General features: G+C 43.4%; 1 protein-coding gene across 6 annotated transcripts in view; it reads right to left on the bottom strand.

Annotated features, from left to right (window-relative positions):
- Positions 1-18475, bottom strand: part of BCAS3 (BCAS3 microtubule associated cell migration factor) — a 454783-nt gene that overhangs the window by 393997 nt on the left and 42311 nt on the right. For all 6 annotated transcript variants that reach the window (XM_083714443.1, XM_083714445.1, XM_083714447.1 and 3 more), the window contains exons 8-9: positions 3874-3981; positions 2013-2089 (exon numbers count right to left, since the gene is read on the bottom strand). In XM_083714443.1, coding sequence (XP_083570569.1) covers positions 2013-2089; positions 3874-3981 — 185 coding nt within the window. The remainder of the gene's footprint in view (positions 1-2012; positions 2090-3873; positions 3982-18475) is intronic.

Genomic DNA, 18475 nt, shown 5'->3' with positions numbered 1-18475 from the left:
CCCTTAAAGGAGCAGTTCTGTAGTTGGGGAGGGGGAACTACTAGATCAGGCATAGGCAAACTTGGCCCTCCAGGTATTTTGGGACCTCAACTCCCATCATCCCTGACCACTGGTCCTGTTAGCTAGGGATGATGGAAGTTGTAGTCCCAAAAACATCTGGAGGGCCGAGTTTGCCTATGCCTGTACTAGATCCAGTACATGTGGCATCTGTGATATGCATTACGTTTTTCTCCACCTATGGTTTGCCAGCTATAGCCATTCCTGGACCGAGATTCTCTAATAACCTTCTATTTTTACTGCTGTAATAAGCTGGGGGGGGGTGGGCTATCCTTGAAGACAGTTCAAGGAAGTTGACACATACTTTTTGCAACCATATAACGTCAGTTTTACAAGAGTTGCACTTGTCATATGCATGTGACTGAGCTCTACTCAGGCTGTTGTTATATAAAAAAAACTGAACAACTTTGCACCTAAGTACTCAGAGAAGAGAAGTGCCTCTCCCTATATCAATCTGGCTAGGCCCTAAAATCTGCAAAACAGACCCTACTAGGGATCCTGCCAGCATTTCTGGGGTAAATCATGCATTAACTGTGGTGGCACACCAGGTATAGAATTCCCTCCCATTAGAAATATGACAAGTGTGTACATTGTATAGCTTTCTCCACCAGTTGAAAACATCTTTCTTCCCCAAGGCACTTGAAGGTAGTTGATGAATCCTTGTCAAACATAACTGCTTTCTGCTGTTGCTTGGTATGGATTTTAGTACTGCTCTTCATTTGCTATATAGCCCATGCAGGGGAACCTCTTGCCCTCCAGATGCTGCTGAACTACAACTCCCATCAGCACCAGCAAGCATGGTCAATGGCCAGGAATGATGGAAGTTGCAGTTCGGCCACATGTGGTGGGCCAAAGGTTCCCCACAACTGTTATATCATGTTTTATAATTTTAGTAATACATTCTATATGTGTAAACTGCCCTGGGGTTATTTATGATGAAGAGTGGAACAGAAATTTATTGAACTAATAAATAATATTTTAAAAAACAGTGTGCCCTGGCACAACCTTGTTGCCTTGCAGTAGAAAATGCTTTTAAAAACAAAAATAGACCAATAATGCCAAGTCAGTATAAAACAGGAAACAATCTGAAATAGCAACTCCCAACCATCTACAACCAAGGCAAGTTAACAGAAGTGCCAACTAAGTAACGCTGGTGTATTTCTGATCAGAGCGATTCAAAGGGTCATCGCCAGTAAGTTCCTGCTGCCGGGGGTAACCAAGCTTACCTGTAAAAAGGTGTCATTTCTGCATCGTCAGATTCCATTATAGGAAGCAAACATTCTCTAAACATCCACGTTTGCCAAACTTGAAAAAGGTATCTCTAGCCCAATATGAGTTTGCTTGAGGAGTATCATAAGTGGTCTGAATTACTAGGGGAGAGATTGTGCACTTCCTTAATGGCATCCCTTTTGCATACGTCCCATTGAATAAGCAACTATTATCCCATTAGAAAACCATTTCAAACCAGAAGAAATCTGGGAGCAACACTTTGAACACACGTTTTAATTCCTACAGCAGTAGGATGAGGATTGTCAACAGGTTGGGAGCCAGAAAAAACAAACAGGAATAATCCAATGGGGATGGATTGGCACTGTGTAAGAGCACACCACTCTTGCAAAACTCACCTACCAGGAATGATGAACCTGTGGCCCTTCATGCTACCTGAGGCCGATGGGAATTTGAGTCCAGCATCATGGGGGGGGGGGTCACCTCCATTTTATACCTTTCAAATGGACTTGTGCAGGACAAATCCCCTTGTCATGCCCCTTGGTTTTACAAGTACTGGGTCCCCAACAGATCGACAATAGCTCCCAGATTTGGCCACCATGCAAGCAGTACTCTGTTTTTAAGGAGGTCACCTAAGCCAGGTAACAAGTCTGACCAAGTTGGGTTTGATTCGACCACAACCATTCAGGAAGAAGAGGAGGGGAAACAGAGCTCAACAGGATGCTTACTTGTGACAAAGAACTTTTTGGTGAAGGTACAGCTGTCAAAAGCAGCAATTTTCTCCTGTAAGACGACAACAAGGATCCTGGGAACGAAAAACAAAACAACAATGGAGAATACCTGAAATATCAAGATACTAAAAACTGAAATGGTAGGATTTAGACATTCTGGTTTCTATAGGGTATAATAACAATAATAACAATAATAATACACACTGATCCCACTTTACAAATGCTCACTATGCAAAAATTCACTTATCCGAACACAAAGAATCATTACCCAAACTTCAATATATAACCACAGGTTCAAATATCTGAACAGAAAGCAATTTTTACTTCCTTGTTTGCCTTTTGCTGATTGGTTGAGGGAGGAAGATGGAGTGATTGGACAAATCAGAGAGCATTTTCTCTAGGTTTTCCCATCTCCCCCCCGCCCCATGTTGGCATCAAAATTCCATGGTTGGAAACAATTAGAAAATTTCACATAGGAATCAATGGAAATCATTGACTTATTACATGAATACTTGCCTAACGAGCCATTTCCAGGGCAATGTACTGTGTTTGTAAAGCGGGATCTGTGTGTCACTATAATTATGATAATCACTATTATTGAAAGTTGTCTGTTCTCTATGCATCTGGACCCCTCTTAAGAGGCCATAACCAAATTTTATACGATGGTTCCTGAGATCAAGGAGCAAGTTTTTGTCTATATTTAGACATAAAGGTGGGCGCCATTTTGCTTCAAGATGGCAGACTGAACCTTTCAAAACTGCACTGATGTGAAGGAATGACTACCTCAATTTTTTGTTTGTTGGTTTCTTAGAATTCCTGAGCAATGCTGGTTATGAAGCTGCTGACATATTTTAGGGAGCAGGCACTGCGGGAACAGAAGCTGAATTCTGTGGCCAATACCAGATTGAGTTATTTGGGATGGGGTATGTGTGTGTGTGTGAAATCTCAGGTAGCAATCCTGGGTGTGAGAATGCAGGAACTGCAAATGTAGTGTGTGCCCCCTTTTCCACCTATGAGATGCCAGAAAAACACAAGAGGGTTTGTACCTCTTTAATAAAACCAGTGTTATGCCTCCTGCAATTTACATTTATTTTTTTAAAAGCATCCTTTCTCCCCGGTGACTCAAAATGAAAATCCATCACTACCACACAGCATATTAATCTAAAAAGTGTTTCATCCTCAAAAATAATCACATTGCTGATTTTTATTGCAAATCTGCCGGGCGTAACAGCCGTGCCTTATTTGCTGAAAGTGTTTTGTGTGTCCCCCGTTCCCCTCCCCACACCCTCCATACAATGGAATTAAGAGGAGGGGGGTGGGATAGGGTTTATGTAATGAATCACTTAAAATGATTATCAGGACATGAAGCACAAGGACGATGACAACAAAACAAAAATTTCAAGGGGACAGCAGCTGGGAAGCCATTTTAGATCTCTACAGTAGACACCACACGTGGAATCAGCTCCAGCTGGTGCAAAATCCTGCAGTGAGGCTACTGGCTGCAGCAGCACATAACTCAGGTGATTAAATGCTTGCACCGGCTGCCCATAGGTTACTGGGCCAAATTTAAGGAACGTGTAGTGATTTACAAGGGCCTTAACAACTTGGGTCTAGGATACCTTAAGGACTGCCTCATCCCTTATAAACCTGCCTGAATCACTCAGATCTTTGGGGGAGTCTTTGTTGGCCTGCCTCCACCCCCCCCCCACGCCCTATGGCTCAAATGTGCAGCTTAAAATACTGCATTTGGTCCAAGCTGCTCCCATGGAAGGCAATGATGGACAGCAATATGAAATATAAATGGCCAAGTGGGTTGGGGGATGGATGGAGCAAAGTATCCAAAGATAAAAGGGCTTACCTTTTGTTGCAGTGCAGGTCATAAATGGGGGTTTTGAACTGTATGGATTTTACCATTTCACCAGTTCGCAAAGAATGGAGGTCCACGCAACAGTAAGGAGGGCTGGTGCTGAAAGACATAAAAAAAAACACGGGGTTGGCTAGCATATTTAGGCCAGCTAGCAAATTCAAGGAGTTATGATTAGGATACAAAGCCCACAGCCGCTTCCGAGCAGTTTATCTGAAGGCCCATCGCTTGGCCCATGTGTGGCTGCTCAGGAGCTTCAATCTGCAGAACTAGCACTTTGACAAGCACCATGTACTGTTCTTTTCACATTTGCGAGAAATGGATCGTTTAGTGTGGCAGCGCCTATGCTCTAGAACTCCCTGCCAATCGTTATTGGGTAGGCCCCTTCTCTATATAATTTCTGACACTTGCTAAAAACATTTTTGCTTACACAAGGCTACCCAAACATGTCTTTTTATTATGTACATTTGTTTTGGTTTTTTAACTGTTGGTTTTATCTAGATTTTGATAATTTTATTATGTTTACTGTTTCAAAGTCTGCTTCTATTGTTATTCTTAAAAGAGCATTTCATGCTGTTTTATGTAAACCACTTACGAGATTTATTTATTGATTAAGCAGTACATAAATCTAGGAAAATAAAATAAACAAACAAAATGCATTTGAATATATAACAGTCAGAATGATATGATTCCCCAGAAGAGCATAAAAATGACTGACTGTAGCAATCTGCAGAATGCTACCAATAATAATAATAATACAGTGGTACCTCGGGTTAAGAACTTAATTCGTTCCGGAGGTCAGTTCTTAACCTGAAACTGTTCTTAACCTGAAGCACCACTTTAGCTAATGGGGCCTCCCGCTGCCGCCGCCACACAATTTCTATTCTCATCCTGAAGCAAAGTTCTTAACCCGAGGTACTACTTCCGGGTTAGCAGAGTCTGTAACCTGAAGCGTCTCTAACCTGAAGCGTCTGTAACCAGAGGTACCACTGTAATAATAGGGCGCCAGATTTGGGGGATGGGGGAGAGATCAGATTTGCAGCCCAACAGCAGTTCAGTGCTTCCCCATAGCTTCCTGCAGCTCCCCATACTAACAAAGTTTGCATCAATTGCATCATTTTTTGTTAGAAAGGATTAAATATTCAGACTAAATTAAGCAAAGTAAGAGAAACTATAACTATTCAAGCTGCATAGCTTTATGTGTTTTGAAAAATATAGTATTATCATTATGAAGTTTGCAAGCTGGCTTACAAAAACAATGCAGCAAACATGGCAAGACATGTGCATATATGAAACCAACATGACACCAAGACATGACTTCTGGAGATTTGGGTTGAAACTGCACATTATGAACTATGGGGCCCGGATCGGGGGGGGGGGGCTTAGGGGCAGATATCAGGGGCGCTGCAGTGCTTGGCAGCATGAGCAGGAGTGGGCCCACATGCAAGAGGACCATCTTATTTTGAAGCAAATACACATTACCAGTCAATGAATGCACTTAACCATTAAAAGGGCTCTCATTGTGGAAGACCATTCAGTCCAGGGTCTACAGTTACCTAACCACACCACTGATTATGATGGTCGCAAGGTGGCCCTGACGTCAGTGGCCCAGTGCATCTTCCCCCCCCCCTATCAGGTAAGCTAAAAATGCACAGTGTGATGTCATCCTGCTGCGTGAACATCCCCGCCCATGCTAACGAAAGCAGCCAATGAAGCGGAGAGGGAAAACTTACAACGGGATGACATCATCTGCTATAAAGTTACTGGGAAAGGGAGAAGAGGAGACTGGGGAGAAGAGAGAACTACTACTTTTGGCAGCATTTCTCTCCCCCCCCCCCAACCTCCAATCCAAGCGATCTCTGTAATGTCTAGCTTTCAGCCCCCGTGTTTTGACACATGGACAACTCAGGAGGATACTGGGTGGCCAAGAACTTTGAGATTTCACTGCGAAACACACACGTCGCCGGAATGGGACTTACGGACAAGCAGCTGAACCGCACAGCTGCCGATGTCAACCCCAGTACAAAGAGCCCATGGTCGTTTCAACAGGCTCCTTGTTTGTTTTAACAACAACAACAAAAAATCCATATGCGGCACGTGCCTCTTTTATCATTTTAATATAAATAAGGCTCTCCAGCTGTTCATTCAAAAGAGAAGCAGCCGCCGCCAGCTTTCTTTCAACAGAAAAAGGGTAGGCCGGGATGCAAGAGGAGAAAGGGAGAGTGGCAGGCGCCATCTTGCAAGCCAAGAAGCGGCTTTGATCTGGCAGTTTCACTCCTGCGACACCTTTTCCTTCCTCTCCCCCTTCTCCACCCCGCCTCCTCAAGAGAGTGCACTGAAAGGTTGGTTGTTTCTAGGAAGCTGCGCAAAAGGGTCGGCTGTGTAACACACACAAACAGGAGAACACAGATTTTAAAACAGAGGGAGGAAATATTAAGGAAAAAGTTGTTTGCTGCTGCTTACGGGTGCACCCAAAAGGGATATGAGGCGGATTGCATGGGTGGTAATACTTCAACCTCCCTCCCACAGGAGGCAGTGATGGCCATCCCTATGGCTGGCTTTAAAAGAGGATCGGACATATTCATGGAGGAAGAGAGGGTGACTGGTTGCTAGTAGCCATGATGGCTGTGTTCTGCCTCCAAGGTTGGAGGCAGTAATGCTTCGGAACAACAACTGCTGGAAACCGCAAGAAGGACGAATGCTCTTGAAGCTGGGTCCTGCTTGCCAGTTTCCCACAGACATCTGGTTGGCCATTATGGGAACAGGAAGCTGGACTAGATGGGCCATTGGCCTGATTCAGCAGGCTCTTCTTAAGTTCTTCTGTTAACCTGCAGGAGGGGGCTCATGACTGAGCTCCCATACATTAAAGCAGGCTTCCTCAACCTCGGCCCGCCAGATGTGCTGAGACTACAATTCCCATCATCCCTGACCACTGGTCCTGCTAGCTAGGGATCATGGGAGTTGTAGGCCAAAAACATCTGGAGGGCCAAGGTTGAGGAAGTCCGCATTAAAGGCATTAAACAAACAAAATCCCATACATATATTAGAGTCATTAAACAAACAAACTCCCTGCACATTGCAAACAGCTTTGGGAGAAGAGCTGAAAGGCTAGGTATCCCAGTGATAGATAGGTTTTCCATGTGTGTATAGGAACAACGGATTGTAACAAACACAGCTTTACTTAGAGCAGACCCCCTGAAATTAATGAAGAGACATGCCCATTTTCTTTCAGTTGGATACAAACCATAGGGAGCTGCCTTATACTAATCTTTTTTAATAAGCTATGTGGCCAATCCATCACATCATCTTGTGGCTGCGAGTTCCACAAATAAATTGTGTGGAATTTGCCACCATAATGGACTGTGATTGCCACTAGCTTTAACTGCTGGGGGCGTTTTAAGCTGGTTGGGGGTTAACAAAAATGGCTGTAGGTCAGGGAAAAACCATTCTGAGGAAACACTGTGTTCCACTCACCCCTCCTTCAAATTAAGGAACATAGGAAGCAGTCAGACCATTGATCCATTTAGCTTAGTACTGCCTACACTGAGTGGCAGTCTCTCTTTTTTTGGTTTCAGATGGGAGTTTCTCCCAGCCCTACACGGAGATGTCAAGGATTGGACCTGGAACCTTTTGCATGCAAAGCAGATGCTCAACAACACAAGATACCTTTCATAATATTTATCGGATTTGTCCAGAAAAACACACCAAGGTATTTTTTTAAAGTGACATTTCCCCAAAGTGTGTGCATATATCACTGAGACACAAAACAGCAGAACTCTTTTAAACCTACCACAAATTGCAGGAGGTATGGAAACACTTATTTTTCAAAATCAGAAAAAGGTGCTCCCAATCTTAAGACATGTGCTACTAAACCTAATCCTTTCACTTGGAGGAGGAAGCAATAGTAATTTGGAAAAGACATGGTAATTCTTTGCCCCAGATTGCCTAACAGCAGGTCTCAGGAATGAAATTTAAAATGCACCTTACCCTGAAGGGGATACAACCAAATCAAATGCACTTACATTTCCCTGCTTCTTTCCAGGCAGAGCCCCACTTCACGAAGAACACAAGACTGCCTCTGAAACTGGTAGCACTGAACTGGGTTTCCCCAGTCCCCCTACATTAATTTATCCCAGAGGCAGGCAACATGGTGTCTTCCAAATGTTGCTGGTCTACATCCCCCAACAGCCCCAGCCAGCATGGCCAATGGTCAGGGATGATGGGAACTGGAGTTCAACATTCATCTAAAGGGCATTATGTTGGCTAAAGCTGATTGGCTCCTTTGTCCTGGAATCCTTACTATTTGCTTCCCACCCTGCCCTGTTTCAACAGTCAATGAACCAGGTGGTCTTTAATGTTTTAAAGCCATAGCTTACTACAGAAGAGAAAGAATCCTGATTGCAAAAAAGTAACATTCACGATAAAATCTTATATATATCACATTATGAGCAAGTAAAAATTTGGCTCGAGCTTCCAAAAAGCAAACCTTCCCACGGCTAAAAGAGTTGCTCTATGTCAGTTCATTGCAACTCAGATCAGCTGGTAATTCAGATCAAGAGGTAAGTCCAGAGATTTACTTCACATCACAAAGAAGATTGGCAATATAATAAACAAGGTGGTACATCCTCCACACAGCCACAAGGACAGAGCCTCAACTCATAAGATTGGTTTTTTTAGAAGGCCATATAAAACTGCAGTTTGCACTAGCTGCAAACCATTTCAGGCAACAGCTTCAGCTGGGTGCTGGAGACTGCACATCTTGGCAACGGCAAATATCAGCTGACCCAGACTCCATCTTCCCCAGCCTAATGCCCTCTGTGTGCTGTTGGACTATAACTCCCATCATCCTTCACCACAGGCCATGCTGGTCATGGCTCTTAGGAGCTGGACTCCAACAACATCAAGAGGGCACCGTGTTGGCAAAGGCCGATTCAGACAGGAGGGATTTGACACAGGATTTCCACTGCCAGTACCAGGTCAGTGTTCTTTGTCATTGCATTTCTCTCCTCAGTTGAGGAGAGAGTCCTGGGCTCTCCTTGCAAGTCACCCAGCTTGGAGTCAAAGTGAAGGGAAGGCCAGAGGACAGCTGACCCAGCCAAAGAGTCTGAGCAGGCTCAGTGCTAGAGCATCTACCCTACATGCACAAGGTCCCAGGTTCAATCCCTAGCATCTCTAGGGGGTGCTGGGAGAGAACTCAGTCTGAAATCCTGGAGAGCCACTGGCTGACAGTGAAAACAATCCTAAGCTTGAAGGACCAATGGTCTGTCTCAACTGTAAGACAACTTCCTATGTTCCTACACTGAGTGAGGCCTGGCATTTGCTCTGGAGTACATACAGTCCAAATTAAGAAGAGGGTGTGTTGTTGTTTTTTAAAACAACATGTTGTGCAGGAAGACCGAACGACATCTTAATCCCAGTTACAGATAGGTAGCCATGTTGGTCTGTCATAGTCAAAACAAAGGAAGGATTTTTTTTTGTTTTGACATCTTAATCATACAGCAAGCCCACTGCATATTTTATTCAATCAACTGTAATATTTGAACCTGGCTGGTCTCCACCAGCCAGACAGCAAATCATATGGCTACATAGCAATCTGGGACTCTGAGACAGCCGCCCATCTCTGCCCCCACCATAACAGCAGGAAAGCATGGATCCAATATGTGCTTGGAAATGCTCAGGGTAGTAATAATACTAATAGTGCAATAATAATTGGGCAGGAGATCAGTTGGTACAGGACTGGCAGGGCCTCAGCATCTGGCATTGAAGCCCACAGACCCTTCTTATTCTCCAAGAGTGATTTTTTAAAGTGTGAAAGCGCCCTCTGAAAGTATCCTAGAAGTATTACTGACAGACAGAAGGCCTGATTACTAATAATCTAAAATGTCCTGTGAGAGAAATTTAGATTTTCTCCATTGGTCACTAAGAATTCTTCCTCAGTATTGCCACCCGAGAGCTGTATGTCATTAGTATTATGCAGCTGCTTCCCCTGACCACATAAAGAGTGAAGAGTTTGGGTTTTTAAATGAGAAAAAAAAGAAATAGCGTTAATGGGCGGGGGGAATGCTATATCAATAGTTAGTTCTATGCTGAAGTTTCTCTAGGGCCTCTAGGTCATTGATCTTCAGTTTGGGACCTGCTAGCAGGTTGGGCTGCAAGAACAGGACTGCTGCCATACAAATATGTGGCATTGTGTCATCTGAGAGATATGTCCATCCTCCACCCTTCTTCTGATTGTAAATCATTCTAACTGATTCTACATTGTTGTAACCTACGCCATGACCTTAAGGCGAAGGATAGGTAAGAAATATGAATCATCCTCACCAACTGTAAAAAAAGTTAAAAATTGGTACCCAGATGCAAGTTTGGGCTAAAGGTGGACCCCAGGTCTGAAAACATTGAAGACGACTGTTCTAGGTGATTGGGCTTTAGATGTTGGTCGTGACCTACCAAAACAAAACTGAGACTCACAAGCAACTCAGACACTTTTGGGTCAGATCCCCAGAGGTATACATAGTGGGGCACTCCACTGTGGGTGTACTTTATGCTTCATAACAAAAGCACTCTCCCCAAGGGAGGTATCCAGAGTCTGCCAGCACCACAATGGAACCTTTTATTTACTGCATGCACATACAACACGAAAGCCCAGTGGAAACTCCAAACTCCAAACTCTAATAATAATAATAATAATAATAATAATAATAATTTATTATTTGTACCCCGCCCATCTGGCTGGGTTTCCCCAGCCACTCTGGGCGGCTTCCAACAAAGATGAAAGATACACTAAAATGTCACATATTAAAAACTTCCCTGAACAGGGCTGCCTTCAGATGTCTTCTGAATGTCAGGTAGATGTTTATCGCTTTGACATCTGATGGGAGGGCGTTCCACAGGGCGGGCGCCACTACCGAGAAGGCCCTCTGCCTGGTTCCCTGTAACTTGGCCTCTCGCAGTGAGGGAACCGCCAGAAGGCCCTCGGAGCTGGACCTCAGCGTCCGGGCAGAACGATGGGGGAGGAGATGCTCCTTCAGATACACTGGTCCGAGGCCGTTTAGGGCTTTAAAGGTCAGCACCAACACTTTGAATTGTGCTCGGAAACGTACTGGGAGCCAATGTAGGTCTTTCAAGACCGGTGTTGTATGACTGTACTCCCAACATGCAAGAGAAGAAAAATACACATCCTGATTTTTAAGAAGTTTGTAATCCCTGGCTGGTGAGCTCTGCAACAAGTTTGGTTATTCAAATAAGCACAAACCACAGTTCTGTTCAGCTAACACCCCACATCTTTCGTACTTTGAGTGAAAAACAACCTCAGAAGATAGAAAAATTAGCAACATCAAAAGACAAATATTTCAAAGTCTTTCACAAAACCCCAGCCTGCTTTTAATTTTAAAAGAAACAAACCAAGGTACAGCTAAACCAGACTTTTAACTTGCTCCATATATAAAAGCAGTTGTGGGCTCAAACAATTAGTACTGCTTTTTTTGTTATTTTCAGTGGAATCCACAGACACAAACTTATGATATTAAGAGATGACAGCTGAGCTTAGAGAAGGGAGAGGACGGTTGAATCACAGCATCGTGGGAATGAAGGAGCGTGCTCTGAAGAGAGAGGGTCAAATGGGCACAAAGAATCATAGATTCATAGAGTTGGAAGGGACACCAAGGGTCATCTAGTCCAACCCCTGCAATGCAGGAAGCACCCAATCCAGGTTCTAAGAAAAACAAGTCACGGAGAACCATTACTGCCCTCAAAGTAGGAGCTTTCCTGGTTTTCAAAGAGAGTCACCTACAAAGCAACAAAAGATAGTGCCTTCTTCCAAACTTTTGCTTGATAGCTTTGTAGCTCAACACAAGAGAGCGAAAAGGGAGGATGGAATGGTTGTAAAACAGATGTGGAGGGAGAGCAGCTGTCTGCAAATAGCAGCTGTATAAACCCAAGAGATGCTTCTGTCAAGGGCAGCAGCGACAGAAGATGATGGTGGTGATGGGACAGCAGGAGGAAAGAGAAATCACAGTAGCGAAATGATAAGCAGCCAAATAGGGATGAAAAGGCAACATTTTCTGTTCCACTCTGTATTTTTCCAGGCAGCCTTTCCTACATTATTCAACTCGCTGTCCGCTGTGGCAAAATGTAATTAATTACGTAAATTACATTATTCCACCCTATTCATTTCAGTGCAAAGGAGACACAATGCGAATGGTGGGGAGGGCATATGCCAATTATGCATCATTCGTGGACTGATAATAACAACAGCGAATGCCATTAATATTTGCTGGATTTAATTCCATTCGGGACATATGACAAATGCATGAAAATCAGCAATTTCTGTTCCTATTGCCACTGGCTTCCCTACAGCCAACAGGGAGCAATGGCTTCTGGTTAATATGAGTGCGATTCCTATGAACCATGTTCTTACTAGTGAATGCCTAACCCAATTGCAGCCTTCTATATTATTCAGTAATTCTTCAACAATTTTTTTTTTTTGGGGGGGGAGGAATAACCAGTTAACATGTTTTATTTTATTATATTGTGTATTTTTTATTGTCGTGTATGCAGCTTGGAGCAATTGGTTTGAGGGAAGCAATTTGTAAGTAAAATAGCTTGCCATTGCAACTCTCTCCACCCCACAATTATATTTCCATGCTAGTTATTGGGTTCCAGACTGCTTCCTAATACATCATTCTCTCAATTACTTACTCAAATTTAAAATTATTTCAAAATACATGTTTTCTCTTCTGATCCATATACGCAATTGATGTCTTTACTTCATTTATGAATCATTCTCATGAAATATCCTAAAGCAATATAAGAATGAAAATATTGTAAAAGGCCAACAAAACCATGATATGAAGAAAAATACAGGAGTTGTTATGGTGGTGGTGGTGGTTGTTACGAAACTAGTTTTATTTTGGAACAAAGTGTCAAACTAGTCAATTTAATCCAGTTCAAGTTTGACCGAAATTTTGTTTTGGTTTTTTAACTTAGATTTTTATACCGCCCTTCATTCAAAGATTGCTGGGCATCTTAAAATAATCAAATCAGCAAAATAATATCAAGCAGCAGCTGCTGCATTTTAAAGAGACTGTGGCTACAGTCCTATGCCACCTGGCAGCAAGCCTCACTGAACTCAATAAGACTTACTTTTGAGTAGACATGTATAGTATTATACTGTTTTGTTTTGTTTTTAAATCACTACCACAAGCTAGAGAGAAGTTTACGAGATATATATATTCTTGCACAACTCAACACCAAAGGATTTTTCAACTTTTAAGCCTCAGGTTTGGGTGTGGATGGGTGTTTCTGAATAAAGAGTTTGGTTCATATGGCAAACGTACCATAAATACAGTTCGTTCAGAGTCAGAACCATAAATCCAACATCATCCATAATATCAAAATTGCAGGGTAGGAAGCTTTGACATTTGGGACATGTGTAATCCAAAGACATCCTGTACTTGAAATGTATGAAACATGATACGCCCAAAAACGGTTACAGAATACTTCCATACCAGCTAGGAAGCTGAAATTTGGAAAACACACACACACACACACTGCCCAAGAGTTACTACAAGAGTCTAAGAAGCTGGGTTTTTTTTCATGTAATAGTCAAAAACTGTGAAGGATAACATTGACTCACAATAAAGGTCACTGATATGGAACAGCCATCACTAGCCTAGCACAGTACAAGACTATCCACATGTGAGAGAGTATTGGATGGTGGGAGGAGTGTTGCCCCATCACACATTTGAATCTGCTTTGAATTAAGGGAGCAGGTATTTCTCTCTGCCGCTCTCAGCTGAGGATGAGCAGCTGCAGTGCAAGATGTCTGTGGAGAAGATGCTGATGGAGAACAAGAAGGGGAGAGGGGACACATGGATTGACTATAGGGCCAAGCAGTGTGTAGGGAGGGGGGGTGCTTTCAGACAGATTCCAGGTGAAGACAGCACTTTGTTTGGCTCCTGCTCTTCCAATGTATTTGGCGGCCCTTGGAAACATCTGAACAACTTATTTAACTAGCCACAATGACAACAGAGAGCCTCCAACTTCAGAGGCAGTATACGTCTCAGTACTATATGCTGGGGAGAAACATAGAAGAAGGCTCTAGCTTTCATACTGTATTTCTGGGCTGCCCAGAGTCATCTACTGGGCCATTGTGGGAGATGGGATGCATCTAATCTAACTGCAAGAAGCATTCAGAAAACTGGATCTATGCATTCAGAACACAAACTATATTTACTAGGACCAGCTTTTCCAGCCTCAGGTCCCCATGTTTTGTTGGAATACAACTTTCATCATCCCTGATCACTGACTAAGGTGGGTTCTAGTTCAACAACTCCTGAGGACCCAAGGTTGAAGAACCATATCATCGTGAAATTAGATTAGCTTGAAATTGCAACTTGAAACTGGATTAGGTTAGAGCTAATATTTCTATGCTGTTTTTCAGCTAAAGTAACATTCAAAGCAGCTTATAATACAAAGCAAAAAAATACAATATGTAACAACAAAAATCTAATATAAATTTATACAATGATGTGTTCAGTATAATAACAAACAATAGCATAAGCCGGCTGCTGTTCTTTTGTCCCCAGTAGAATCTCCAGGACTCTAACCAAGATCCCCCAAAATACAACCATGAAGATGAGTAACAGCTAATAGATAAAGCATGTCCCTGTTTTCATCAACAAACAAAAAATAACAATAACATTATATAACATAACAAGACATGCTTTCTTCTGTGAGATGCACTTCACAGAAGCAAACTCAACTGATTTAACACCAGGTATGCAAAGAGTGACGCTGTGGGTTAAACCACAGAGCCTAGGACTTGACGATCAGAAGGTTGGCGGTTCAAACCTCCGCCACGGGGTGAGCTCCCGTTGCTCAGTCCCAGCTCCTGCCAACCTAGCAGTTCAAAAGCACATCAAAGTGCAAGTAGATAAATAGGTACCACTCCGGTGGGAAGGTAAACGGCGTTTCCGTGCGCTGCTCTGGTTCGCCAGAAGCGGCTTAGTCATGCTGGCCACATGACCCGGAAGCTGTCTGCGGACAAACGCCGGCTCCCTTGGCCCATAGAGCGAGATGAGCACCGCAACCCCAGAGTCGGTCACGACTGGACCTAATGGTCAGGGGTACCTTTACCTTTACCTTATGCAAAGAGAGGGACAGAAAGGGACAGAAGGCCTGATACAGGAGAGGGAAGAAATCAGTAGATTTATTTTGTAGTCATCCCAGAATAGAAAACACCAACTTGGATGACTCTAAAAGAGGCTTAGACATATTTTTGGAGGAGAAGGATGTCAATGGCTACTAGCCATTTTTGGAGCAATGTGCCTCTGAAAACTAGTTGCTGGGAGCCACAGATGGGGAGAATGGCTGTTGTGCTCAGGTCCTGTTTACGAGCTTCCCATAGGGGTATCTTGTTAGCCACTGTGAGAAAAGGGTGCTGGAACAGGTGGGCCTTTGGCCTGATCCACCTGCAGCACTCTTCTTTGGCTCTTAAAAAGGAATATCTGCCCTCAAGTAGATGGGATTATTCTAGGTTGGAGCAAGGTACCTTTGGCTATAAACACACACTGGCATGTACAACTGCTGCTTTCTGTGACCTGTGGCATCTTCTCTCACAGCAGAAGCTGGCATTTTAACCAAGGCCTGCCTCACCTGAAAAAAATTAGTGTGAGCCTCGTTTTCCACTACAGTGAGACAAGTCACGTGTCACCAGACGCTGCTGTAATAATCCCATCACATTTTTGCATTACTTAATATATTTAGATAAATGAGTCTGTTTTAATATGGACTAAAGGATTCCACCCGACCAAAAAAGCCCCCAAAAAACCTTTATTGGTTTTATGAATTTCTATATTCCTCAGAAAGCTTCATCCTAAATCCATGATATCCCACTCACTCCAACCCCATTTCAAAGGCTGAATTTTGCATCCTGAGCCCTAAATTAGCTGAAAGGGTATTTGAAATTACAACAATATACAGATGGTCCGTTGGGAGCAGGCAATGCTTAATCTAGCAAATAAAGGCTGGGTGCCCCCTTCCACACACACACACACACACACACACACACACACTGCTACACATACACACAACAGCACAATTTTCATTATGCCAGACTTTTCAAGTGAAAAAGAAAATGTGGCGACACCAGGTCTCCCTTTCAATATCTTTGGCACTCGCAAAGGTTTTTGGGCAGGCATATTGCTTCATTTCCAGTCCATGCATGTGACATAACTTCCTGCTGAAATCCTGCAACATTGCATGCCACAAATGTTCAGGCTTACTTTGTCCTGCTTTTGTTGTGTTGTAGCATTAAGAGTGATCCTCCAAAGAGGAATAATGCAGTAACAGTGGGGAAGCATCTCAGAACAACTAACCAAGTGGAATGATGTGAGGACGGTCCAATACATTATTGGCAATGTGCTATTATTGAGTCAGTAACATATTGCAGAACACAACCTCCCCACCACCACACAAAAAAGCACCAGTCTAGGGGGCATCTAGGTTCTGGCTCCCCCAGCATGAATGGAGAAGGAGCAGGCATGCACTTCAAGAGGGCCATTTAGCCGGCTGGGGGAGTTGAGCTCATGTCTCCTGGGAATGATCAATGTTGGGCTTGTGGCTGAGCATGGGATGGGACACCCAGATGAGTCCCACTACAAAGACCCCCTAAGGGGCAAAAAAGCAAAAATAAATAAAAACCCCAGCACAATGTAACCTAAAACCAGCCAATCAGATAAAGGATTACAATTCATCCTGTAAACAAAAGTTCACTGCCATAACAGAAAAAGACTTTAAATCTAGACAGGATCAAAACAACAAGCCCCAAACAAACAAGACTGCATTCTGCACATCAAGAGCGGCAACTGCACGCCACACAGTTTAACAGAAAGCTGTGGGGTTGCTTAAAAGTTTGCAGCCACTAAAAGCTGGCTCCAGCTCATCCCGAAAGACTTCCATTGGCAGCCAAACTTTTACCCGGCAAACGCAAGAGGCGAAATGCAGCAATTCTGCAGCGCCACTTAAAAGACGTTAAGAGACCCAGCTAGGCTGCCAAGACCCAAGAACTATAAATCAGTTTTTTAAATGTTTCTTTTGCTGGACTTCAGCATATATTAAATACCATTATTTCTGGTCAGGAACATTTGAGAAATATATGCAGAAGACCAGGAAAGTTAATATAAATTCTTGCTGAGCGATAGCAATACAAAGAGATGTGTGTGTGTGTGTGTGTGTGTGTGTGTGTGTGTGTGTGTTTCAGCCAAATAAGAAAATGGCAGTTAAAAATACTAATATTTACTTTTAACTTGTAGCAAGAATAAGAAAAAAGTTAGTGTCTCAACACCTTAAATCAGAGGTGTTAAAACTTTCTGCCTCTAGGGAATCTTTTCCAAACTAACTTGCTTGCAGAGGAATCCTTGTGTATTTGTAGAAGTTTCTGGTGCGTGTTACAAGGCTTTGTTTCCACATGGAGTTCTGACCAGGCCTGTATCAAAGCCACACGTCCTACATACCCATAGTGCTATAAATCTCAAAGGAAGACTTGCAGTGGTGAGCTAGCAGTTTTTCAGAGAATCATAGAATTGTAGAGTTGCAAGGGATCCCAAGGGTCATGAAGTCCAACCCCTGCAATTCAGGAAGATTGTCCACCATGACTGATCTGCTCTTTGGAGGATTCCCCAGCTAAGCATCCAAGGAAATCCACAGCATCCAGGAACCCCCCGTTTGAAAACTACTGCCTTAGAGGAGGAAAAGAGCTATTGCGGGAACTTGCTTTTGTGGCAAGGAATGTGGTATGGGGGGATGAAAGAGATTCATATAGGTGTTAGGTTTGGCCTCCAGAACCTCTGAAAGCAACTATTTAATTATACACACAAGCCAAGATCTTCTGCCCACATGACCCCACAGTCCCAGAACACACCATACCCAATGTCTGAAGGGGATAATCCCTGCAGATGTCTATGAGGAGGAGGATGACGCCCCAAAACCAAACCCCCCAAATTTGAGATTTGCAATTCAGGTGAATTATTTTAATTGATCCTTATTTCACATTAAAAGCTCCCTTACTCTGATATATATTTAAACAACTTCTATTACCTTTGCATCCCAGTCTCCTCCAAAGTATGCAGGGCAGCATCTGCTAGCTTAAACCCTTAACTTTATCCCTTAAATAAAGATGTAGCCAACATGGGTGCTCCAAATGTTGTTGGGACTCGAGCTTCCATCAGCTCCAGCATGGAGACAATGTTCAGGGATGGTGGAAGTTGTAGCCCAACAACATCTGGAGGGCCACAGGATGTTCCACCCTGAGCTAAAACATTGGAGGAGGATGGGGGAAGCCCAGGGTTCAAATCCCAACTTAGCTATGAAGCTCCATAGGTAACCTTGGGCAAATCCCAATCTCTCAGCCCAACCGAAGGATGGGAAATCTCAGGCCTGGGGGCCAAATGTGACCTTCTGGGCCCATCTATCTTGCCCCAGAACACTCCACAGGCCACACCCCTCACTGGCTCTGATCCGTATCCCAAGTGTTTTTGCCTGGCTGGAATGCATCCTTGAATCTGGAAATGCTTCTTGCTTCCCTGGATGGAAGATA

Source organism: Podarcis gaigeae (genome assembly GCF_964106915.1).
Source record: "Podarcis gaigeae genome assembly, chromosome: 15".
Taxonomy (NCBI): domain Eukaryota; kingdom Metazoa; phylum Chordata; class Lepidosauria; order Squamata; family Lacertidae; genus Podarcis; species Podarcis gaigeae.
The sequence above is the reverse complement of the archived record's forward strand: the minus strand, read 5'-3'. Positions and strand labels throughout refer to the sequence as shown.